General features: G+C 42.8%; 2 protein-coding genes across 8 annotated transcripts in view; one reads left to right on the top strand and one right to left on the bottom strand.

Moving 5' to 3' along the window:
- Bka (FCF1 rRNA-processing protein Bka) overlaps positions 1-11,645 on the top strand; it is a 242,981-nt gene extending 231,336 nt beyond the window's left edge. For both annotated transcript variants that reach the window (XM_068392027.1, XM_068392025.1), the window contains exon 8: positions 11,570-11,645. In XM_068392027.1, the coding sequence (XP_068248128.1) occupies positions 11,570-11,630 (61 nt within the window). In that variant the 3' untranslated portion in view covers positions 11,631-11,645. The remainder of the gene's footprint in view (positions 1-11,569) is intronic.
- Positions 1,471-26,142, bottom strand: part of LOC137657633 (band 7 protein AGAP004871-like) — a 980,999-nt gene continuing 956,327 nt past the window's right edge. For all 6 annotated transcript variants that reach the window (XM_068392022.1, XM_068392020.1, XM_068392021.1 and 3 more), the window contains one exon: positions 1,471-11,706. In XM_068392022.1, coding sequence (XP_068248123.1) covers positions 11,614-11,706 — 93 coding nt within the window. In that variant the 3' untranslated portion in view covers positions 1,471-11,613. The remainder of the gene's footprint in view (positions 11,707-26,142) is intronic.

Raw genomic sequence — 26,142 nt, forward strand, 5'->3', positions numbered from 1 at the left:
TTTTTATGGTCCAAAATCTGATCTACGTCATAGGAGGGTTGGGTTACGGCTGTACAGTATATTAAATCATGTCTGAAATATCAGTATATGTAAAATTATAGTAAGTTTTTTTCGAATTAATAACGCATAGCTTTAGCAGTGCTGAGAATTAATTGAGCTTTAAATACACACTATAAAAATATTTTTATTGAGGAATAGATACTAGACAAATTTAAGTAAGCACTTTTATATAATGGTAGGGAGAGTAACTTATTTCTTTAATACTCATCAGGGAGAAGGAAAACAAAAAAACATACATGCTATCTTATTTTTTTTTATTTCCAAACCATTACACTCTTGTGATTTGTTAAACCAATGACTGTGTTACCATCAAGCTTTAATGATATATGACTGCAAAGATACAACATCAACAGGTTATTGTTTTCTATATAACTCATATTTGATATAATAATCATTTTGTGTGTGCTTTGATTTGACATGGTGATCACAATAAGATGTTGTGCGATACATTTGTGTGATAGTTTCCTACCATGATCACAGGTGGTTTATTATTTAAATTTATTCACAATAAAGTTATATTGGTAGAAGAGGAATGCGACTTGTGTAAAAACACAGGTGAAATGTATTTCATATAGTGGATTCTTTCATGGGGTTTAGCGAGCTTCGAAAACTTTTTCCATGATATTTTTCATTCTCATTTGAGTTGACAGGTAGTCAAGCAGCAGGGAAGAAGGAGAATAAAGTCTGGTTTTCTTATTCACGAGTGCATCAATATGTATATACTGTACATATAAATATACAAAACAAACCGTAAATATTTTAGTATACCGTATATATACATTTTTTTTATGGGCAACTCTTGATTAATGATTAGATGACTTTTTGAAGGCTATATTATAAAGGATTTGTCGAGTGTTGTACATCTTGGAAGGTGTCTTAGTGGATTTAGGATGTGTGTGTGTGTTTGGGGGGGGGGGGGGGTTGTATAATTGTGAATATTGTACAGTACATTTTGTTGTAGCGCACTTGTGTTTTTAGCCATAGGACCTAGGTCCATATCCTCGTGGAAGGTAAAATGGTAGGGGTGTGTTATGATAAAACCCATCGTTTGTCTATCGACCTAAACATTGAATGATATAGCTGGTAGTCAGTTGACTAAAGTGGATCACAGCTGGGGGAGGAAAAGTGCTGGGATTAGCAACCTCATCCTGAATGAAATACAAAACGACCAAACATGAAATTAATGAAAATGAAATTTGAGGAAAATAAGTTCAGTAAAAAATTATATAAAGTTATAAAATTAGTAAGTTACCATTATTATTTTTATTTAGGAATCAAGATGATTTTGACCGATTGAGATATTGATTCCTATAAAACTGTACAATCGCTTTGTGTTAACTTCTTAAAAGCTGTTCTGTTAGATAGCAAATAACATTAAACCATCATCTAGCCATCCAGACAATTTTCTAAAAATATACTAACAAAAAAATGGCAAAATATTATATCTATAAATATTAAATCCCAGGAATTTTTCTCTAATTTTTATGAAGTTATGATGTTAAAATACACAAAAAGTGAAGGTACTGTATATGCGTACTCTAAATGGATTAAAATTCCTTGTGAGACTAGCAGTAAGTTTTATGTGGAAAAAACAAAAGCTGTTACCTTTAAAAATTTTTTGTGTTTACCAGATCATAAGCAAAAACTACAGGTGCAGTGGTTATCTTTTGCATTGGAGGTGGCGATCATTATTTCCCAAAATCTAAAAATTGTGATGTTATTCCTACTACAAAGAAGGAAGAAAATGAAAGCATAAAAATGAGTGAATAATCGTTGAAACTGTTACACTATAGTCACTCACTTCCAGGCTAAAATTAAAACTAGAAGTGTCCTGATTTTAGCCTCTTATTTAAAATTACCAGCTATTAAAAGCCAGACATTTCTCTCTGCCTCAGAGCGTAAGACCCACATGTTGTTAGGCTGAATATTACTTCGTGATCTGAGTTATATTGTACTCATTCATGATTACAATGAGGCAAGTTTTATTCAAACATCCCTGTGAAATGTATCCTTTTTATAGAATGTCGATTGTAAAATCAAATTCGCTTGATTGGTTACTTAACTGTCTTTAGAAAGTCTCTTAAATCATTTTGAAAGCATTATTTCAACAGATATTAGACCCTTATGTTGAGATTTCAAACACGGTGGATGTTTCCAACAGTAACTACAAAATAGTCATAAGATATCCCACGGTGTTAGGTATTGGTAATTGCTTGGTAAAGTAACACTTTTTTAGGTATCTTAATGGAAACATAGCTTTTGTGTATATCTTGATTTGCCATTAATTCAAATAATCATCACTGTATTTATAATGAAAATCACCAATATTTGTAGATTATTAGGTTTATGGTAGTTTGTATGTTGCTCAAAATCCCCGTTTGAAAAAAAAAGTTCTTTACCAAGTAATATTTTCTATCATATGAAAAAAATTCTTGTGACCAGTCCCCATTGGCTCCATATAGAGCTCAACTAGAATATCTTATAAAAATATATGAGATTACAGCATGTTCATAGATTCCTCTTGTACAAATTGTGCAACCGTAGTACAACAGATTTAATTGGAGTTAAAAACTATTTATTTTGATGAATTTAATGGTGAAAATTAGAGACCAAAAGTGCAGAAAATCAAATGCCCATGAAGTGTTCCTGGCTGAATGACATTTTTATCTCTTAGCGTACTTCAAGTCTTCATGAACTTCCTAAACTTAATATAATTTATAAAATGTACATTTATAATGGGACATAAAATAACTGCCGCAAAGTTAGTTTTTAACAAAAAATTTATAATTTTTTTTTTCAAATTACTTAGTATTGAAATTAATGGTTAACAAATTTTTCCTCGGTTACAAAAATTTTGCAGTATTAAGAATGTAATTTCTGCTTCCCTTATCTTGCATAAAGGACATACAGTATTTAGATACACTTTGGTATACTTTGATGACACTACTTTACTTCCTTTGGAAATATTAGCTCTGTGATCTGGGAATGTTACAGAATGGTACTCTGAAATAAACCCAAATAGTGGTTGTATGACCTTTCATTATTTTGTTTATGTTTGTGATAGATAAGGGCTATTTTAAGCTAACGTTTCCTCACGTTTCAAATTCCACAAATATCTTTATCAAGTCTTTTTTTTTTGTAATAACAGCAATGACAATCAACATCAATAACAACAGCAATAGTAATAGTCAAATTAATAGTAATGATTACAGTTTGTCTAATAATAAATGTAATAAAAACATACCTAACTATATGTAATAATTAATTGATATACTAATTGATTATAATAACTATAATGATAATAATGAAAATAATAATTTTAATTATCCAGCAGGAATACTGGATGGACATAGTAAAAAAGTTTGTTAACACTGAATGGACATCACCATTCTGAAAAGCTTTATGTGAGATAAAATGTTCCTACATGATTTTCTTGACTGTGCACAAAAGCATTTGTAGAATTCACAAGTGCGGAGAGTTAGGGAACCTGATACATATAGCATGTGTCTGTATATATATCTACAGCATTACTGTGTATTATTTGCACGACGAGGAATTCCTACAAGGCCTTGATTGAGGCATTTTATGCTAGGTAGCAAATTTTCAAGGGGGGAAATGAGCAAATTTTGCCACTGCACACATTAATCCAAGTAATTTTAGTCTACCGTTGATAAAATGATGAGGAGAAATACAGTAATATCACCGACTGATTGTATCAAAGGATTGTTCAGTTATTCAGGTGTCAAGACTGACAACACTTTATAATGTTTTAACCAATGAAGCAATTGTTCACTCTCCTCTCTTGAAAGATTTTATATATGTAAATCACGTTCATCAATACTTCTGTCGCAACACCTTTGTTTTTTAAAAGTTTTTTTGTTATTTAAAATCTACGCTTTATACAGTGGAATGGTTATATATACTAGAAAAAGAGATAAAAGAAAATCATTTAGTGATTAAACTTTAGAAATTATTTACAGATATACTCTAGTAAATGCTAGGGTCAATAAAATAAATATATTTATATATATATTTTTTATAACTCTGCATCGGGTGGGATAGAAGGTTGGTGGGGCAGTGTGCAAATGGGAACGGACATTTATTAAATTTCTTTCCTCAGACAATAACAGTGAAGGTATAACATCTACGATTTTCTACCTTCGTTGGTCATTGGTGATGTATTATAATGGTAATGATAATCATAATCGTTGCGATTAGTCAGGAGGTGTGTGGCAGTCGGGCGTAACAATGAAAGCATTGAAGAAAAAATATTTTTTCAAATAGCATTCGACTCACAACTCTCCAGACTGTGGTGAAATTAATGATGGTGGGGGAAGGTTGCTGATAAGGATAGTGATGATGGTAATGATGAGGGTCAAATTCTTCACCTAATCCATAGCTGTTTCAATTGTAAGGGGTCACTGACCATAACAACACTTTCTGCCATTCCTTAACATATTAATTCAAAGTACTCTTCGCTCCAATATGGAACCTTAAAAGTATAGTATATACAATAGTTACAATGAAGGCAGAAACAAAAAATTTCAGTTCAAATTATATTCAAAGGAGTTGGATATTTTATTTTTCAATAATAAAAAAATACCTTGAATGATGAAACCTTCTTCGACAAAACTTAGTAGGGTGTCGTTATTTAGAAGACATGAAAAAACAAATTCCTTAATATTAAACCTGCTAATTTACATAATGTTTGCTATTTATAACTTTCTATTTCTGAAATAAATAAAGTACAGTAACTCTATTCCTAGTAAGCAACTGGTTTGTGAGAAGTTAATTTCATAATTTTGGTATCCCAAAATGAAATCAATATTGCATCCATTGAAATCATATGATATGGAAAATACTGTTTACCAATCTAAATTACATAAACTTTAAAAATAATTTATATATATTCCAGCTATACAAACCTTAGTCCCTTAAATTAGAGAATGTCTTCAGTGGAGCTGGAATGGACATTAAAATCGTTAAAAAGGTTTGACCTTCGGCTCTGGTCTAAGAGAGTTGGTTGAAGGGGGAAATTTAAATTTAAAGGACTCGTTTTGTATAGATTTGAAAATAAAAACCAATTTTAAAATTTATTTATTCATATGCATATACAAACCTTTTGTCCTTTAAAATAGGGAGACTTACTTATTGGTTGGTAAGAAGTTCCCCTAGAACTAAACTCTGGTATAGTGGTTCTTTCTTTCCCTGACCAGGAATATGCCAGTCTCCCTGATCAAACACGGGAACGAGGGAGAACCAGTCTATCATAGAGAAGAATAAGCTGATTGGGTCTGGCCAGCACTTGGTTGTGTACCCAGTACTTGATCAATGAAGGAATTTATCTCCCCAAAAGGAGGGATGGAGTTTGGAATGAAATATTTGGCACATGATGGTCAATGGGTTGGTTTTTATTCCATCAACCATCTTGTTAAGGGACAGATACTGTCAAATAAGGATGGTGTTCAGAAATCTGGCTTATGGGCATTGTAAGATCCAGCATGCAACTGGATGAATGCTTCATTCCCAAGTGAAGTGAAAGAAAGGAGAGGCAGAAGCAATAGTTATTCCAACTTTCATCTAACAAATTATCAGACAAGATACAGATGCTTTCTGTCTTCTTTTGTAGCTGGGCTGGCTGCACAAAACCTTGAACACTCACCACAGTGCCAAAAACAAAAAAGTTGAAGGCATTGTAAATATATTCCCTTGAATAGAAGGCTGAGAAGGTTGTTTGGTTCTTCAAAACATCACCTGTTCAAATGCAAGATTGTTTTAGGTCTAAAGTGGTGCCAACCCCTAACTTTGTTAGCTCAAGTTTGAGCAGGTACCTCGACCTTCTCAATGTCTTGGTTTTGCCTGTGTAGGGGAAGAGTATCTGACACTTGAGCGTGAGATATCAAGCCCTTTTTAGATAGCACTGAAGAGCCCTCATGGGAAACAAAATCATCTCTTGATTACCACCTGATACTTCATGAAGTGAGGGGATGGAGAAGGTCTCGAACCTGGGGCATGTGCCGACATGTTCTAGGTTTTCGTCCCAAACTCGGGCGCAAAACTAGAGACCCTCTTCGTACCTTCAGAATGTTTTGACACAAGAGTATCCGTGCAACTCGTCAACTCTCAACGATAACTCTTAAGCCTGGCTCAAAGGGTAATACAGGGCATATGTAAGAGCCTTGTTAATATGGGTGATGTCACACTCCCAGGGGCCTGAAGTCCCAGAGTGGGATAGACTGCTCTTAGCTCTTGAGAGGCGCTTCTAAGCGAATTCGACAAGCAAGTCCGCATTATACACGAGGCAGTAACTAATCGGAATAATGCTCGGCTTATGGCCATCTGGGAGCTATATTTGGCTATACTCCTATTAACCTCTCAGATTGCATCAGCTTTGTCAACTTGCAGAGGGGTAGGAAAACTGTCTCCTTGCCTGTTGATGCGAGGTACTATGGTGATGATGAAATTCATCATCCCTAAAGTGTGCTTATACAAACATTCTTAGAAAGCATATTGTATTCCAAAATATTGATGCAGATGCATTTCTTCTGCTGACCACACACCTGACACAGCTAGGTTGCCCCGGTGAAACCCCCAGGCATCCTGTGACACATCTGAAAACAGTTCCATGTCAGGAGGCAGGAAATTGAAAGGGACTCCCTGGTGAAGTTTTCTTCATCCAGCTACCAAGTAAAGTTGGCCCATACTTCCTGTCTCCTTAGAACAGGAGGCTAACCATTGATATTACAACACCACTGAAGGGGTCTCTGGTGTAAATACCCATCACTCCCTTAAGGTACTAGCTTCTGAGGGAAGGTGGCAAAGAAAACTTCACAATGTCAAGTTGGAAGTTCTGTGTGGAGAGAATGGTTGCATTACCAAGGTCTCTGTGCTTGCTGATGAGATTGCCAGAAAGAAAGACTCGCTGCTGCGGGGTCTATGCTGGAGTGTGAGGTTAGTCATCCCCCAATTTTTCAGGATCCATAGATCGCGGCAGAAGGTAAGAAAGCGATCTTGATCCTGTAGTAACTGCCTTTTTGAGGTAGGCCAGGATCAACCAATCATTGAACTTCCCCCCACCCCCCCCCCAAGGAGTATTTAACTATAGAAACCTGGAGATCTATCTTGAATGTACTTGAGCATTATCATATCCAACATCCCTTTCACCACAGCAACACTGGTACGGCATTCAGTGATATTGGGCGATAGATACGAACGATATCGGTTTGAGGGGTAGCAGTCCAGAAATGATAATACATACCAGTCTTGAAGAACACTTATGCTCTGCTCCGTTCCTCTGCCAGGTTAGTCAATGGCATACCAGTCTTCTCCCTACTCACAGCAGAGGAAGACGGTGGAACTCTAACTAAAGCACTCTACCTCCCTTCCTAAATTGGTCAGGTTGGGAGCCTCAAAAGGGCCATGTATACACAGATCCTTGTGAGCAGAAGTAGTCGCAGGTGGTCCAGATGGAGTCAATTAATCCCGCAAGCATGACCATACCCAAAGGTTTGTCCATAGGAACTCTCGCAGGGCCGGTGTCCTTGAAGAGGACTTCATTGTGGATCAAGGAGTCCTGCAAAGCAGTTTTCTACTTCTCTACCTGTTTAGGACTTCTCCCAGGAGTGACATGGGTTCCTGCAACAAAGCACCAGTTGTACCTCTGGCCCAACTAGTATGGTAATGAGTCACCAGAGTGTCCCTCTCCTCCAAAATCAAGTTGGCCCATTGGTTCACTGCCTGCTGTGATAAAAAAGGTCAATGCCTTTCCACCAGACAGCATGAGTCTGCTGTATTGTACTCCAGTAAAGAGTTAGAAGTTATAATAACCATGTCAGAAAGTTATAGTGACTGACAACTGTCAAGCTACAAGATTGCTTGAAGGTTAGCCATGAAAAGTCTCATGGTTGCTGACTCTGAAGCCAAGAAGGATGTGCTTTCTGATCAGTCTCTCCTCCCATTAGTGAACGCACTGGCGGGTCAACGTGAAAAGTTGCCGACGCAGAAAACTCTGGCCCAAAGAACATTTGCTGCCATGTACATGCAGATCCTTTTGAGCAGAAGAAGTTGCAGTTGGTCCAAATTGAGTCCACTGATCCCGCAAGCATGACCACACCCAAAGTTTTGTCCGCAGGAACCCTTGTAGGGCCGGAGTCCTTGAAGGGGACTTTATGGTGGATCAGGGAGTCCTGCAAAGCAGTTTTCTACTTTATACCTGTGTAGTACTTCTCACAGAAGTGACATGGGCTCCAGCACCAAAGCACCAGTTCTATCTTTGGCCCAACTAGTTTGGTAATCAAGTCACCATTGTGTCCGTCTCCTCCAAAACCAAGTTGGGCCATTGGTTCACTGCCTTGTGTAATAAAAAAAGGTCAATGCCTTTTTACCAGACAGCATGAGTCTGCTGTATTGTACTTCTCTAAAGAGTCAGAAGTTTTAATAACCATGTCAGAAAGTCATGGTGAATGACAACTGTCAAGCTACAAGATTGCTTGGAGGTTGGCCATGAAAAGTCTCTATGATTGCAGATTCAGAAGCGAAAGAAGATTGTGCTTTCTGATCCGAGTCTCCTCCCGTAGTGTACACACTAGTGTGTCAACTTGAAGAGTTGCTGATGCAGAAAACTGGTGCACCGAACCTTCGCTGCCTTGAAATAGCAGGTGGTAGGATTTTGTTGGACCAACTGTAAGAGAGAGGTCTCAGATCCCTAGATATGATCATCAGCTAGATGACTAGGATTAACTAGCAAGATCTGAGCATGGTAACTCCAGAAAGGTCTCAATTCCTGAGGGGCACCACAGTACCAATCGAAAGACGCATGTCCCTCCTGAAGCTGGCATTCTGGTCTCCACACCCAATTTTTTTGTTGCACTCGCAGAATGCAAGACCCTCCACAAACACACTCTCCAACTGGGTTTTTTCCTTGATCTATTTCTACCCTTAATATGAGAACTCTTCCAAGTACAGAAAGAACCCTTAACATAAACAGGGACTGATAGAAGATCAGGCTGATTGTCATTTGGGAAAGAAAGATGTTTGACACCGATCAAACAAGAGACAGAAGAGGTCTCAAATACATACTCATCTCGGCTGATTGGGGTGGCATGGGTCCATGCCATCTCGGCCATCAACCCATGGACGTCAGTTGCGATAAAGCACGTAACGAAACCCTTGAGAGGTGCCATTTTTTTTGTTCTGGATACCCAAGTATCAATAACAGGAGGAAGTAGCAACCCCTCCAGGTAAAAAAAAGCTCTTCCCACATCTGTCAAACTGAAGTGCTTGGTATCTCCAGCCAGCCTGTTTACTGGGGTAGTCAAGCCAGTCATCCGGGCCTTATTGCTGTCCTGGCCTGACACTTACCTGTCCAATGGAAAGAGTGTAAAGACCCATGCATCTCCTGCCAGCTTGGCTACCAAGGTAGTCTGGGCAGGCACCCAGCCTGGCTGATTGTTCATCTCCGGCCACCCATCAGGTACATGGCCCCAGGGTCTGTGGCATGAGACCTTAGTCCCGGGCCCGTAAACCATCCACCTCTACAAAAGAAAGGTAATATTGCTGAGAGTTCTATCTTTCAACTTCTTGTGAGAATAGGGGTCAGAATCAGCAGGATTAGAGGAGGAACAAATTCTTCTTTCTCTTACAAACTTTCTTTCCAGATACTGCACGCAGAGTAGTCTCGGTCTGAGTAACAATCTTCAATGAAGCTCCCCTAAGGTGAGAACCACAGGGGTTGCTCAGACAGGAACTGCAACCTGAGGGAGTAATGGGAAGCAGTAAGCACCCTCTCTGGTACTTGTAACACAGTCACAGGAACAGAGGTTACTGGTGCCGGGAATTGAACCATGGGCCCCGGGGTTACAGATGTAGGGTTGAACGGCGCTGAACTACAAGCACAGAGTTGATGGTTACCAGTGCGGCATGCATAGGTTTTACCTGCCCTAGAGCCATCTTACACTCTTCCGGTTTTGGTAGTTTCACATGGGTGTAAGCCTTCCTAGCAAAGTCTTAGCTATTTTCTTTGGCTTAGGGTGCCCTGCAGAGATTACCACTGGGGTCACTGGCACTTGGGATGCTGGGGGTGAAGAAGCCCAGGGTACCAGCTCCCTTAAAAATTATACTGAGGCTGTAACAGCAAGTATGAGAAAAAGATTAGCTGCCATGTACAGAACACAACAATATGTCAATACTAGTCAAAGAACGAAGTGAAGGGTGGGCTCATCACCTGATGTTAACTATCTCGTTAATTATTTAAATGATTGTTTCAGCTCTGCTGAAGACATTCCCTATATTAAAGGATGAAAAGGTTTGTATATGTGTAAGAACAAAAGACTTTTAGATTAAAAAAATGAGTGCAAAAATTCACAGAAAGTCAAGTGAAGGGTACTATATTAGGGATAAAGCCATAGCTTTGTTCAGTGATCTTTCCCCCGAACCATGACACTAATGAATGGAAAAAAAATTATTTGAAAAATATTCTGTAAAATATTGTTAGGGATCAAATGAAAATAACCTAATCAGAAGCAAATTAATCTGTGCATTGTCTCTGAAAATATTTTCCACACCACCGGAACTATGCTAGAATGCTTAAAGAGCTTGGATTATCCTCTTCCTGATTTCATCAACTGGTAAGTGTTTAGAGATAAAGGAAGGGCATGTCAAGAATTTCCATTTGCCACTAGAAAGATAGGCGTTGTGGTTTTATTATCCCTCTTACAAACTTCAAACCTTGCAAATGAACACAAAGCTGCTTTGTACTCTTCTTGGTAAAGTTCAGCTAATAATTCTTCTACAACTGCTCATGGTAATACCATAAGGAGGAAACTCATGTGCCCCTTCACTTCAATGCATGTCCTAAAAGCAACAATATGAAAACACTACGGTAGTTACACGTCCAATATCCCTTTTGTCAGTCAAACTTCTGCTTGTAAAGTTAAATAATTTCTTTGAAAATCCTACGTGAATAAGAATAGCTGCTTACAAACTAAATTTCTGAAACTGTTGCTGACTTGGTGAAATATTTGTTAATGTGAGGAAGACCCTCATTAACATGACTGTCTAATTCTATATGATAAAAATTTCATTCAGCCTAGAACTACGATAAGAGATAACATGGCCATAGAATGATAGTGAATCAATTAAGAGGAAATAAACATAAATATTGGTCAGTGCCCCATTCATGCAGCTGAAAAGGAAGGAAAAATGATTGAACTATTCGTTAACTGACCAATTGAACATAACTCCCAACAGCTTCCTTTCTTCAAGAACTTGTTCTAATATGTCATCCACACATGATATATAATACGTAATATATTTTTTCTTCTTTTCAGCTAATTGGGCGAACAAACACTCCTACAAATCCAACAACACTTCTACTAAAGATAATCATCACATGATACATTTCTTTTTTAAATTCCATTTTAAGACCTAACTATCTTGCTAATGTATAGGCAACAATCTATGAGCTGTATTTATATCAGACGTATAAAAATCTTTATTTTATTTGTTTCAGAAACAGGCAAACAGAGAACACTTTATCCAGGTCCAAGTCTTTGGTCACTCTTTTTTTATAAAGAATTGCCGTAGCAATTCGATAGGCAGAGGGAAGATGATGGTGGAGTTTTTCTCCGCTGAGATTGTGTTTAAAGTCTGGAAAAAAGGAACAAATCATTAATAAGGGAAATTTTTATTTCTAGATTCATGTTAGAATAAAAAGTATTTTTTTATCACAATTTATTCCAATTACGAAAAGAAAAACAAAGCAGCCTACTTATTAGTATGTTGAATTTTAGAATATTAAAAAAGTTTACAGCCACACCATAATAGCAAAGTATAAAGGTTTCAAGGTTGCTCATGAGAAACAGAGGAGAGTAACTAAACTATCCTGGAGATTGACCATTGATACACACACACAATCAGTGCTAAAGCCACTCTGTACCCAAGATAGGACCAGGGAGGGGTCAGGTAATGGCTGTTGATTTCTCAGCAAGTAAACCTATAGGTTCCCCCAAACTCACTCATTTCTAGCTCACAAAGACAGTGATGTTGAGACACAACTAGACACTTGGGCTTGAGTGAGCCTTGAACTTCTGATACAGATTGCAAGACAGAGGTTTCCAATCGGCTACCATAGGCTAATAGTGTTCATGCAATTGTTTCCTTTCATTAAATCATAGTTGTTCCGTAACTGGAATACAAACCTACGCTATATATCAGGGGTGTTACTTTTGGCGAAACTGAAAGGACGAGCCATTAAAATTTAGAGAGGGTTAACTACTCATCCCGCTAGTTAGCGGGAAGAAGGGAGTGGTTTACTACCCCTCCCACTCACACACTTGTTATTGAGCTCATTTTTCTTTTGGCTCGGATGGTGAACGGTTGTTGCCGCTCTTCATTCTCACCAAATATTTGGACTGCCATTAATGCTTTTTGTGCTTTTTTTTTTTTTTCAGTGTGTGTTTGTTGACTTCTGCCTACCATGCGTGCCTGCCCTGGACTTGAGGGCCGCCCCTACGGTACTTTCATGCCTGCCGAGGACACTGATCCTCACACCCTTTGTCCCATCTGCGGAGGTCAATAGTGTGATAGTGATAATAAGTTTAGTGAGTGTTGGGAGTGGTCTGCCTCCCAGTGGGAAAGGTTTGGGTGACGGCGGAAGAAGAATTCTAAGCGGGACTCTTCTTTGAAGGTTTCTTTGAAGCAAAAGAAACCCAGGGCTTCCGCTTCCCGACCTTCCTCCGAAGGTCCTGCTCATTCGGTCTCTTCCGAGAGACCCTCGAGTAGTAACGCAGGCCCTTTAACACCTGGTCAACCTCGGTCCTTGAGAGATGGTGTTGCTTTTACTACCGAAGCAGCCCCACCTTTCCCCAGGGGGCAACTCTTTCTCAGAGGTGGGGCAGGTCCATGACTCTTTCTCCCTTATTACAGGTGTGGTCATCCTTGGGGATACCGGGTCCACCCTCCAAGGATAACTTGCTGCAGCTTCTTCGCCGTGGTGCTAATGTGCAGCCCTCGTCAACGTTAAGAGGAGGATCCTCTTGCCTGTGTTGACGATGTTGTGTTAAAGGCGTCGTCCGCTGCCCGTCCTACCAACGCTCCTACTGCTTTGGACTCTTCCGCCGTTGCTGAACACTGCGCTTCTACCCTTACCGAACATCCTTTGAAGGGAAAGCAAAGTTCTACGTCTGCCTCTCCAGCGAGTGTTTCTCCCCCTCGGCGGAGTTCACTCATAGAGACTCCTCTTCGAAGGACTGCTGCTCCTGAAGGTCAGCTTGGTGATCCACCGGGACCCAGTGGGCATTATTGTGGACGTCTTTTTCGTCGTGTTTGCCTTTGTCTATGCCTTAGATGTGCGCCTCTTTGGCTCTTCAGCTTCGTCAACGCAGCATTCCTCTGCAAAGGAGCCTCCTCGTCCTTAGTCTACTGGCCCTCGATCTTCACCTGCTCTTGGACCTTCTTTCGACATGATGCTAATCCTCGGACTTCGGCCTTTGACTCTCCAGTGGATCACGTGCGATCCCCTTCAGTGGACGTTCGTCCTTCCAAAGGACACATCCTGTTCCAGTTCATCCTACGCGCCGATCTTCTGCGACTCACCGTCCTCCTGACTTGCCCTCTCCATTCTCCTGACTTGCCCTCCCCGTTTACGAGTCCTGCATCTGCCTGCTCGCCGTGTGACCATGCGTCATTCGCCTGTGCATCATCCTGCTACTCGTCATCCTCGCATTCGCGTTCGTCACCAACACTTCAGGCACCTGCGCAACGCTCTCCTGTCCATCAGCGTGTGCGCCAATGAACTAACACCCAGATTGTGCTCCAGCTGTACGCCAGCGATCATTAGCACGTCAGCGCTCACCAGTGAGCCAACGTTCTCCAGTAAGTCAGCGCCTCTCCAACACGCCAGCACTCCCCAACGCGTCAACGCTCTCCAGCGCACCAGCGTTAGCTAGCTCGCCAGCTCTCACCAGCACACCAGCGCTCACCAGCACGCCAGCTCTCACCAACACACCAGCGCTCTCCAGTATGACAGCGTTCAATAGCGCGCCAGCGCTCTCCCGGCATGCCAGCTCTCTCCAGCACACCAGTGCTTTCCAGTGCTGTCCTGCACGCCAGCGGTATCCTGTGCGCCAGCGCTCTTCTGCGTGGCAGCACTCTTCTGTGCGCCAGTGCTCTCCTGCGCGCCAGCGCTTGCCATAGCACTAGCTGGATCCGCTTACGTTAGCGCAGAGCAGACATCATCATCAGACAGGACCAGACTCGGCTCTGACTTCAAGGAAGTCGCACCAACCAGAGGATAAGGAGGAATGGAAAGTTAAGCGTTCACCCTCCAGACCATTGGTTCTCTCACCGAGAAAGGGTAGAGTCGCATTCAACAGGTCTCCGTCACCCCCATTCCCCCCCACAAATGCATTACAGCGCATCCGAAGAGGGAAAGAGACTTCTCAAAGGGAACCTTCGGTCCCTCTCCCTTCAGGAGACCTTTCAGACAGCACCAACATTAGTAAGTAACCCTGGTTTGGTGCCATGGTTAGGGCGGTTGTACAAGCCTTCGGGCCTGCCTTTTCAACACGCTCTTCGTAGGCCTCTTCCGTCCCCCAACAACTTTCGGCACCAGTTAAGTTCCGACAAAGAACCTAGGCTGCTTCACCCCTGAAGAGGAAAAGAGGAGTCTCTGATACCTTCACATCTAGAGTGAAGCTGACCACTATAAGTCTTTATAGGCCAGACCGTCTTGGTACTCTTCCCAGAAGCTCTCCCGTCTCACCTCTGCCGAGGGAGCCTCGCGAGGGGGAGGTGTCCTCCCTTCCACCTTCAAAGGAAGACTCCCCTTGTGTGAAGAGCTCTCCACCACCGGTAGGAACCAGAAAGGATAGTACAATACCAACAGGCTGTCAATGTTAGAGTTCTACCTTCTTCCCCCACAAGGAGTCGAAGGGCTCCAAGACTCTTCCAGAGACCTCTACGAGGACTTCTACACCCACAAGATCCGTCAGTCACTAGGGATGTCCATGACCCACCCCAAGATGAGCTCTCAGGGGTGGAGGAAGGAGACTAAGCTGCCAGTCCCACTTCATAGGGGGAGCAGAATGAGTCAGAACATGCCTTCTGGCAAGTTATGACTCTTATCAGGGTTCTCAATAGGTTCGCCGACCCATAGATACCCCCCCCCCTCGAGTGCAAAAAGACTGTACTAGATCATGTCCTTGGCACTCAGAAGGCTTGAGAGGTTCCATCTGCAGGTCCCTAATGCTAAGATTGCTAGGCTCAGGAACTCCTTTCTAGAAGGATCCTCTTCATTTGAGCCAAAGGAGTGGAACAAGCTGGAGAGAGATGGAGGAAGTCTCACCAGGACACTCTCCTCCATAGGGCCTTAACATCCAAGCCCTACAAACCACCAGCTCCTCAGCAGCCTAATCCAGCCAAGACCTCATCGAGCAAGATGGCAGCGAAGCAGATGGTGTCTAAAAAGCCGAAAATATCATAGAGGGACCAGCCGCAGCCGTAAACGCTAGGATAGGCGCACCCCCCCCAGTCTCTATCACATCTAGGATTAGAGATACTGAGATGGGGCCGAGATTCACTTGATACCACTATTGGCATGCTTCACAGAGCACCTCAGATAGTGAGTACCAAGTGGTCTTTGGATCATGTAGTAGCCAACAAAGTCCTGACTTTGTGGGGTTCTCTGACGGTGGATTTCTTTGCAACGGCCAAGCACTTCAGGCTCCCGTTGTATTGTCCCCCAGTCCCAGACCCCAAGGCTCTCTGGCAAGATGCATTCCACCAACAGTGGGACAACATCGACGTCTACGCCTTTCCCCCCATTCTGTCTGATGCTGAGGGTGCTCAAACATCGGTCAACCTCTCAATGACACGGAATGGTTCCGGACCTTCTGCAATTTGTGATGGAGTCTCCAAGAGAACTCCCTCCACGACATGATCTACTCAGACAACCACATGCCAACATCTTCCACAAAGCTGTAGCTTCGCTACGACTTCAAGCCTGGAGACTATCCAGCATCTCCTCACTTAGAGAGGATTTTCGCAACAAATTGCAAACAGGATGTCTGGATACCTGCGGAAGTCATCAGCAGCAGTCTACCAGGCAAAGTGGAACGTCTTCTGTGGTTGGTGTCGTGGAAGTTGTATCTCTCCTCTCGATGCCACTATTCCAGCAATAGCGGAGTTCTTCGTGTATTTGTGTGAAGAAATGCGCCTTTCAGTCTCGGCTGTAAAAGGCTATCGCTCAGCCTTAAGCCTCACCCCCAGACTGAATGGAACGGACATTTCCTCATCGCAATTACTTTCCTTACTCATACGGAGTTACGAACTTACCTGTCCTCAGTCAGAAGTGAGACCTCCCCCATGGAACGTGGTTCGAATTCTCCGGTCTCTGAAGAGATCTCCCTACGAACCATTACTCCAGGCAACTGATTGCCACCTGACTTGGAAGACTGTGTTCCTGTTAGCTTTGGCTTCAGCCAAACGAGTCAGCAAACTGTATGGTCTCTCATACGACATCGCCCATTCAAGGGGATGGGGAGAGGTAACGTTTGGCTTTGTCCCTAAGTTTGCTGCCAAGACTCAGAATCCGGGGGTGGCGGATCCTTGATTCGACTTCTTCCGGATTTCAAGTCTCCGCTCTGTAACACACACGACCCGTATCATCTCTACTCCGTCCAGTGAGGAGCTTAAGGCTTTACCTCAAAAGAAAAGCAGCAGCCCGTCCCTATGTGCCTTCACTTTTCGTCAGCATAGGGAGGACACAAGAGGAGGATCACCAAGAATACAACCTCTGCTTGGATTTGCATGGTCATAGACCATGTCCTGAATCCAGATCCTCCAACTTCACGTCGCCCTAGAGCCCACGATATCATGGGAGTAGCTACGTCCCTGGCCTTCAAAAGAAATTTTTCAGTTATGCAGGTTCTACAGACTGGGGTGTGGAAACATCAAACTACGTTCACAGCCTACTACCGGCAAGACGTGACCCACAGGAGGCATGATATGTTTTCTATCGGCCCTGTGGTGGGTGCACAACAGGTGGTATAATACCTCAAGCTCCTTATTGGACAAGTAGCAGAAGGTTGAGGGCACTGTTACCCAGTTTTAGTCTTGTGTGAATGAAAAGGTATGACTGGCTCTTATTTTTTTCTTCATCCTACCCTCTCTTGGGGAAAGCAGCATCCTGGGTTCTCTGCACAAGCTGACCTCAAACCACTGGAGGTAAAACATGCTTCCTTGTGTACCTAGTATTGTTCCAATACTGTTGCATCCCCATACCCTGGTGAGTTGGTATTGGGAAGTCTCGGTTACAACAGTTTTTCCTACAAGGACTTGGAAGAACTTTACCTTGACAGTCACACTGCTTATCTCAACACACAGCTTGCGTAGGCCGCAGACCTTACTAAGCAAGGTTTAGCGAGGTGTAGGAACTCCTTATTTTTGGTACCTACCTATTTAAAATAAGGAGCCCTCGGGTAGCCGAAAAGCCAGTTTGGCAGGGACGTCCACCCTCCCAATGGGTGAGTCACCCCAAATAAATAGCGTAGGTTTCTATTCCAGTTACGGAACAAATAAAAAATTTGGAGATAATCTGCATTTTTCCTAACAATACAAACCTTTAGCTATTTATACAAACTTAGTTGCCAACCCTATCCTCCTTGAAGTCCTACCTCCAAGCAAATTGAGCTTAATCACAAGTGTGTGATGGGAGGGGGGTAGCAGGCTACCCACTCCCTGCCGCTAAATAGTGGGATGGGTAGTTTACTCTTGCTAAATTTTAATGGGTCGTCCTTTCAGCTTCGCCAAAAGTAATACCCTTAATAATTAGCTAAAGGTTTGTATCGTTAGGAAAAATACAAATTATCTCCGAATTTGTCATATTTTACCTTTTTAAGAATGGCATAATCCTAAAGGAAGTCTTTGAATACTGTATGTGGTCACCAAACAGTGTAATAATTCCTTCTATTCCACTATTAAGAAGAGGTCAACTAACTTAAACTGAGGTTGAAGCATCACAGAGGATTAACCTTATTTTACATGTCCAAAAATAACATAATTTTTATCATAAAACTTATTTAAATATTTACCTGGTAGTTATTATGGTTTAACCAATTGAAGCCACTGGCTTCCTGACCTTAAATAAAAATAATCATCTACCTCTCTCCCATCTCCCCCTGCCTTAATGCCCCATAAACTCGATAGGTTTCGTTATTGGACAAACACACAACTGGGAATTATATCCTAACTTTTCACATAATCAGACTTGTCATCGACCTGTACAGTACATCTAAAAATTCTCTTGACATCACATAAGTACTGTACCAGTTATGCATTTAAATAATAATTGTTCCCACTCAAAATACAAACCCTCATCTCTTAAATAGGAGAATGATAATAGCGCAAGCTGGAATATGGCAGTTAAAAGATTTAACGGTGTAAATAACTGGCATTGTTGCCAGCTCTGTAGCTGGGAGGTGACTTCCTCGCAGCTTGCTCACAGACAACTCACTCTGAGTCTATCCGTTTGTGAGAACGGACATTCTCTCCAGCTCTCTGGATTGGCAGAAAACTTATTAATTCTTGCTTTTTCTTCTACTTCCAGAATGTGTGTGTGTGTACAGACAGTTAAAGGATACCAACGGACATGTGGACATGTCCTGGGGTACCATTAAAGACCTGCAGTACCTTAAGAGTTCTAAGAAAAGAGATCCTCATGAGCTTTGCCACTCCTGCAGTGTGGGTTCACCTTGTCCAGAGTGTCGGGAATGGTCAACTTCCCAATAGGTTCGATATGGCAGGAGGAGGAAGTCTATTGGGGGGAGGAAGTCTAAGAAGAGGTACTTCCCCCTTGGGGTCTTCCTTGAGGTCAAAGAAGACTCTGCTTGCCTCTTCTTCCCCTGTTACTTTCCCTTTTATCTCTTTTCCTTTAACGTCCTCTGTGGAGCGATCAAATTAGAAGGGTGACCCTTTAACACCGGGGCAAGCCCCGAGGGAAGGGGGTCCCTCCATTACCCCTAGAGAAACAGAGGCTCCTTCTCCTCCTCAGGGTGAACCACTATCTTTTCAGATGTCTTTATGCCCTACTGTTGCTGTGGCCATCCTTGGGACTGACTGGTTTCTCTTGGAAGATTTTCTTGAGAAGGCCATCACAGCTGGACATCATCAGCAGTCTTCTCCAGCTCTGCCTTCGGAGGACGTTGTCTCTTCTGTGTCGGTGCCTATTCCTGCTGGGCCTCTCTTCCATCCTCAGAGGCTCCGGAAGGGGAATTTTCACCCAGGATATCTTCTCATCGGCAACACCCTTCGTCTCCTCAACGAAAGTCGGAGGATTGAAGACCCAGGAAGCGTGTTAATGACCCATGATATATCCAAAGGGCTTACCCTTCAAAGTGTAGCTTTTCAGAATATGCTCACAGGGTAGCTAGCCAACGGCTGTCAGAACCTTCCTCTCCTGAGGAGGATCGTAGACCCGCAGTAGGCAGTCTGCCCACTTGAGACTTCTTAGAGATACCTCTCCTTGATGCACCTCGCCAAGGATCTCCTCCTCCGATGAAAGATCACCTTGCTACTCAGATTCACTTCAGGCCTCAACCTCTGATTGGGCCTCCTCCTATCAAGCCTCAACCTACCAGCGTGCCTCTTCACAACGAACCAGAACCAGACCTGCCTTACCCCAATTCTCAACCACAGTTGCCTCTCCCAGACAGCATTCCCAGACACATCACATCTATACTTTGTTCACCCAGGTGTGCTAGCCCTACATTCCCTTTCTACAAGCACACTTCAACAAAATAAGTCTCTCTTCTATACTATTCCTCAAGGCACTCAATCACAAGGCACGAGTCTCCAACGGGTAGCACTCTAGAAAGCTGAACGTGCTACATCGCAAGTTCATTGCTATTCTTGCTCTTCTCCTGGATGTGCTTTGCCCAGTAGGGTTCCTTCTAAGTGCTCTCCTGTAAAATGTTCATCTTGCAGTTTATGAACGTGCCTCGTTCTCGCTCCCCCAGGATGCGACCCACTTATAGACAGGCTTCTTGTGAGCCACGAAGATGTCTCTCCAGACATCTTGTAACGAGGAAGATGACCCCCTATTGTGTCTCCTGGCCCAGCCTTGGTGCCGATCAATATGGCTCCCCCTTCATGGATAGCAGATTCCTTGATCTTGAAATTGTCCTGATCATCTTGGACGCTAAGAGGTGTAACAAGCATAGACCACAAGAGAGGGGGGACAACAAAACGTGGATGCACATAGGCTCTTTGTCCCCCAGGGAAATTACTCAGCGACAGAAGACAAAGGAATCAAAAGCTACAGCGTCACAGGTTAATGAGAAACCTGCGTCTGCTTCATTGCCATCACGACAGGCCCTGCTCCTATTGTCCTCTTTCCTTCTTGGCTGCAGCCTCTCAACCTAGGTAGCTGAAAGACTACAAGACTAAGCCTAGGTCCTCCAGTCCTCCCAAAGATCCCAGGCTTGTAAGAGCTCCTAAGGACAATCACCCTGATGAGAAAATGAGCAGAACCGCTACAGCTCCTCGGCCTTCACTTAAGAGAGGAAAATCACGACTTGTATGAAGACTTTGACTTCCCTCGGAGCTGGCCGGGTACGGTTTTTGAGAGGGAGGATGATTTTGGGTCAGAATCTGGCGGGATTCTTCCGAATCCAGCAACCCTCAAGGCCCAGGGCCTGATTTGACACCATCCAACGTATCCAGTACGTTAACAGCCTGGGAATGCACCCTCACTTCTCCCCCCAAGGGTACAAAGTCTGCCATCGACAGTCTTTTGTCGGGCTCCTAGTAGCGTTAGGCCTCGTTTGGAACCTCCATTATCTATCCTAGAAACAGGAGCGCTAGACAAGGTGGACTCGTAGGTTTCTACGAGAAAGGACTCGTTGAAGGCAGGAAAGTCTTCTGTCTCATTCGTCCAGTAGAAGTATTACTGGACGAAAGGACCCCGTTCTTCGCCTCTTCCGCTGGAATCTGCAGTGGCGAAGTTGTCACCAGGAGTTTCGATGGATTGACTAGCCTTGTCTTAACATCCTTCTGGGTGGTAGAAGCCAATTCTATGGAGGCTACGGCTATGGTTACCCTCCAAGCAGCGTCTTAGTTGGACCACTGGCAAGCAGCAGTTGGATATTTAGCCAACAATGTAGATCTTGTGGATCCTGACAAACAACAAGCCATGAGGGATGTGGTGTGTACGGGCACGAGAACTATTGAATTCCTGACGTACCAGGCAGCTGATCAGTGGGCTAATTGGGTTCTCAAATGCCGAGATGCCATACCCACAAGCTTCATAAGGAGCAAAGGCCGTCGAGAGGGGTTAGAACGTCGAATCACCTCTCTCTAAAGTCCTGTGTTGTTCCCTCCTGAGGATATGAACACCACCACAATGCAATGAAGGAAGGATAGCCCAGACTCACTTTTCCAGCATGCATTATCCTTTCTACAGCCTCAACCATCCTCCTCCTCTGGTCAAGCTGCAGCGACGGCGCCACCGTTGCAACCTCGACAACAACCTCATTAATGGGATTCTTGCCCTAATTCCATCCTTAAATGTGTAACAGGTCAACTATTTCAGCCTTGCCGAAAGCCCTTGAAAGGATGAGGAAAGGGTTGAGGACGGTGACCCTGTTAAGGGGAGGGCAATCATCCCATAATACCACCTGTGGAAGGAGGATGCCTACAATCCAAATGGAGGAGGTTGTGTGGGGCACAGAAATGGACGGTGGACGTTCTTTGCTCTGGTTACCTCCTTCCGTTTGTCAACTTTCCCCTCCTTTGAATAAGGGCTCTCTCTAGGAAGTAGGAGGATGATCCCGTCTTCTTCAGTTATCTTTCTTGTTGAGAATGCATCAGGAGGCTGGAGACCTGTCATTGACCTTACAGAACTAGTTTTTCCTCCAAACCTTGTTCAAGATGGATACTGCAGCCACTCAGGCAAGCAATCAAGCCCTTGGACTCATGATCGCAATTGACCTGAAGGATGTTTAATTTCAGATCCTGGTACATCCTTCATTTAAGAAACCCTTTTGAGTAATTGCCGCGGACAAAGTATACCAATTCCAGGTACTTTGTTTTGGCCTCTCACTTCTCGATGGCTCAACAAGTTTTTAAGTGTTCACTCTGGTCTCGACATGGACACATAGCAACGGCATATGTCTTCTTCGCTATCTAGACTACTGACTAGTACATGTGAATTTGCATCTGGGGATCATGGTAAATCAAGAGAAATCAATGCTAGTGCTCACACAAAGACTTACCTTGGGATGAAGATCGACATGGTCCTCAGAAGAACCTTCCCTTTTCAGGACAGACTGTCTCGCCTGAGAAGCATTGCTTTCCTCTTATAACAGGCCTGCCTAGCTACACGTCCATGGCAGAGACTTCTGGGCCACCTCAAGTCCTTGGAACATCTGGTGCCGATGGGTTGTCTTCACATTTGTTCACTTCCGTAGGAGTTGAAAAGGTAGTGGTCTCAACATCTCGATCAGTCTCTCTCATAAATGTTGATATGGAAAGAGGCCAGAGGAGATCTCCGTTGGTGGTTGGATGACTCAAACCTGTTGCGAGGAGTCCTACTCGAATTTCAGCCTCCATAGTTCCTTCTCTCCACTGATACATCCAAGGAAGGTTGGGGAGCACACGTCCTTCAGCACCTGGTGTCGGGCTGGTGGTCGTTACCCAATCGTTAGAACCAAATCAATGTGCTGGAGCTGAAGCCAGTGTTCCCGGCCCTTCAGCACTTTAGCCCTCTTCTTCGTGGTCACTCAATAGTTTTCCGAGCGTCAACACCATCGTCATGGTCTATATCAACAAACAAGGAGGTACCGTGTCACTTTCCCTCTGTCAGTTTGAAGTGGAAGAGATAGAGTGGTTGGACATCAACTTGATGGGTTTGATGGCTCATTCCATTCCTGGCAAGCAGAATGAAGGGGCAGACAAGCTGAGTAGGATGACTCAGAAAGTTGGTTCAGAATGAGTCTTCGAACAGTGACAGAGATACTGACTTTGTGGGGTTTAACCACAATAGGCCGGTTTGCAGCATCGCTGAACTACAAAATCCTTACTTTCTGCTCTCTGGTTTCAGAACCAAACGCCACATTCGGCGACACGTTCCAGCACTCTTGGAACGACCTTGGCGCCTAGGCGTTCTCCTCGCCATTTTGCAAGACTCCCTAACTCTCTAGCCTTTGAGACTGCAAGCCTTGTAAGACACGCATCATACTTTGAGTTGCACCCAAAATCTCCTCAACCTTATGGCTTTCGGGTGAAACGATTATTAAATAGTCTGAATATAATTAGAAATAAGGTACTTCCATTCAAGGTATCATCAACGCCTCCATGGAAGTTACCAGAGATATCTTTTTGTAAATATTTTATTGGAGATAAGAAGAATATGTCAGACCTAGAAGCCAGGTCTCTTTTTAATGAACATGTTAAAGAACATAGAGGATCAACTTTTATCTATACTGATGGCTCCAAATCTGATGCTGGCGTTGGATTTGGAGTACATAGTAATGGTTTTAATTGTAGAAGTGCACTTCCTCTGACCGCTTCCATATTTACTGCCGAACTGTATGGCATATTAACCGCTATTGAGAAAATAGCGTTGGAGAAGGAGGGTAATTTTACAATTTTTAGTGATGCAAGGAGTGTCCTTCAAGCTATGGAAGTTTTTAATTCTAATAACCCTCTAGTTTTAAAGATTTTAGAATGGCTTTTCCTTATTGGACGGAGAGGTATAACAGTTCAATTTTGTTGGGTTCCAGCACATGTAGGTGTGTCCGGGAATGAGAAGGCAGATTCACTGGCTAAGGAGGCTGCATCCGAGTTGCTGCCAAGAAGGTATCCCATTCCCTGTAATGATTTCTTACCTGACATCAAGAAATTGGTTTGCAATAAATGGCAACAGCAATGGGATAGTCAAGATGGCAATAAAATGAGGGAAGTAACAAATGATATATCTACTTGGAGGTATAATATGATGCCCCGAAAATGGGAGACGTCTCTTTGTCGTCTCCGTATTGGTCACACTCGGTTGACACATGAGTTTCTGCTGAAGGGCCAACACCAACCGTATTGTGACAACTGTTTAGTACCTCTAACAGTAAGGCATTTGTTGACCGAATGCCCCAATTATAACAACTTGCGGAATAGATATTTGTTTGAGGCTCGAGGTGAGGGTGGCAGGTTCATCCTTGCCAAGATTCTTGGAAATGATGTGTCCTACCATGCAAGTGGCATTTTTAGATTTCTTTCAGAAGCAGGTCTTCTGAAAAATATTTAACTTTTATGACATTCAATTTTTATGATTTTAATTGAATACTCTTTAATTTTTTATTTTATTTCATTTTTTATTTTTGTATACATAAATTAAATGTTACCGGCGTCAATGACCTTAGATGTCAGGATGCCTGAAAACTTTAAATCATTCATTCATTCATTCGCCATTTTGCCTCATCAGAAGTGTCTTGAATTGAGCTCGAGGTATGCCCAACCTCAATCCGACTCTTAGGGCCCTAAAATGGCTCATAAGTAAAATGTTACCCAAACCTTCTACATCTGCTACTAGAGACACCAAGGAAGCTGGCACCTCTTCCCGATCTGTTGTGCCAACCAAATGCCAGGATCTTCCATAAAACTGTGGGGTTTCATTGGCTTCACATATGATGGTGATCCAGTATGTCTTAAAATAGGCTTTTAATGGGAAGTTACCTTAGAAATGTCTGAATACATCCGGCATTCCTCCATCTCCGTATAACAGGTTAAGTGGGGCATCTTTTGTGGTTGGTGTCATATGAGGGATGTCTATCTTCTTGAAGCCTCTATTCCACTCCTAGCCAACTTTTTACTTTACCTCTGCAAGGAAAAACTCGGCCCCGTTTAGGTAGTAAAAGGCTATTCTTCAGATTTGAGCCAAGTCTCTCAACTACAGGGAGTAAACCTTTCTTCTTTGGTAGAAATCTCAATGCTTGTACTTAGCTTCGAAAAGACCTGCCCTCGTGTCGAAGTGAGACCTACCCCTTGGAATGTAGTAAAAGCTCTGCGCTTCTTAAAAAAAGGGCACCTTATGAACCATTGGAAAGAGCCTCAGATTGAGATCTTCCTCTGAATTTGGTTTTCTTGCTCGATTTGTCTTTTGCAAAACGTGTTGGTAAGCTCCACAGTCTCTCTTTTGACGTCAGTTATTCAAGGGGTTGGAGGAAGGTCTCGTTCACCTTTGTCTCTGAGTTTGTTGTTAAAACCCCAAACCCATCAGTTCTGGATTCTAGGTTTTTATTTTTTCCAGGTTGATAGCCTTCAAGAGGTAACCGATGATCCTGATTTGTTGCTTTTGTGTTCTCCGAGACCCTACCTCAAGCGAACTCGAGAAACCAGACCAAACCTGCAAGACTTATTCGTTAATATGGGTAGGGTTAAGAAGAGGTTACAAAGAACAGATCTTATTGGAAGTGTTGGTGTTTCACTGGCATTTAAAAAAATCTCTGTAGTGCAGATTTTTCAAGCACAGATATGAAAACATCAAATTATGTTTACTGCTCATTACCTGAGGGTCCCATAGGTACCTAAACAGGTTCATTCTAGGGCCTGTTGTAGCAGCACAGCAGGTGGTATAGCTAACTTGGCTCCTCTCATAAGACAACTAGCTCTGGATCTAGGGCAAAGGTTACGAGTAAGTCTGGAATTAAAGTAAGAGTGACTGGGCTCGCCTTTTACCTTTAATATTCCCCTCTCTTGTGGTACAACACAAAGAAGCTAGCCTAGTGGAGCTATATATTGGTGCAGGTAAGCCCCACTTAGTATATTGCTGTTCTGTACTTAAATATAGTAATACTTTCCCCTTGCTCCTTTATGAGGGGAAGTGTGATGTAGACTGGCAAACCCTTATATAATAATTGCGCCTTTTGCTGGACACACAAATCCGTTATGAACTTTAGCCACATCTTATGAAGCAGAAGAGTTTCAGCTTGATAACAACCCTTAATGCCAGGGCCATGTACTTTCGAGAGTTTGCTGAACCTCTGGTGCATGAGGTGTCAAGACCCTTAACTTTTCAGCATTTTCGTATGCAAG

This window comes from Palaemon carinicauda, chromosome 18 (genome assembly GCF_036898095.1).
Source record: "Palaemon carinicauda isolate YSFRI2023 chromosome 18, ASM3689809v2, whole genome shotgun sequence".
Taxonomy (NCBI): Eukaryota; Metazoa; Arthropoda; class Malacostraca; order Decapoda; family Palaemonidae; genus Palaemon; species Palaemon carinicauda.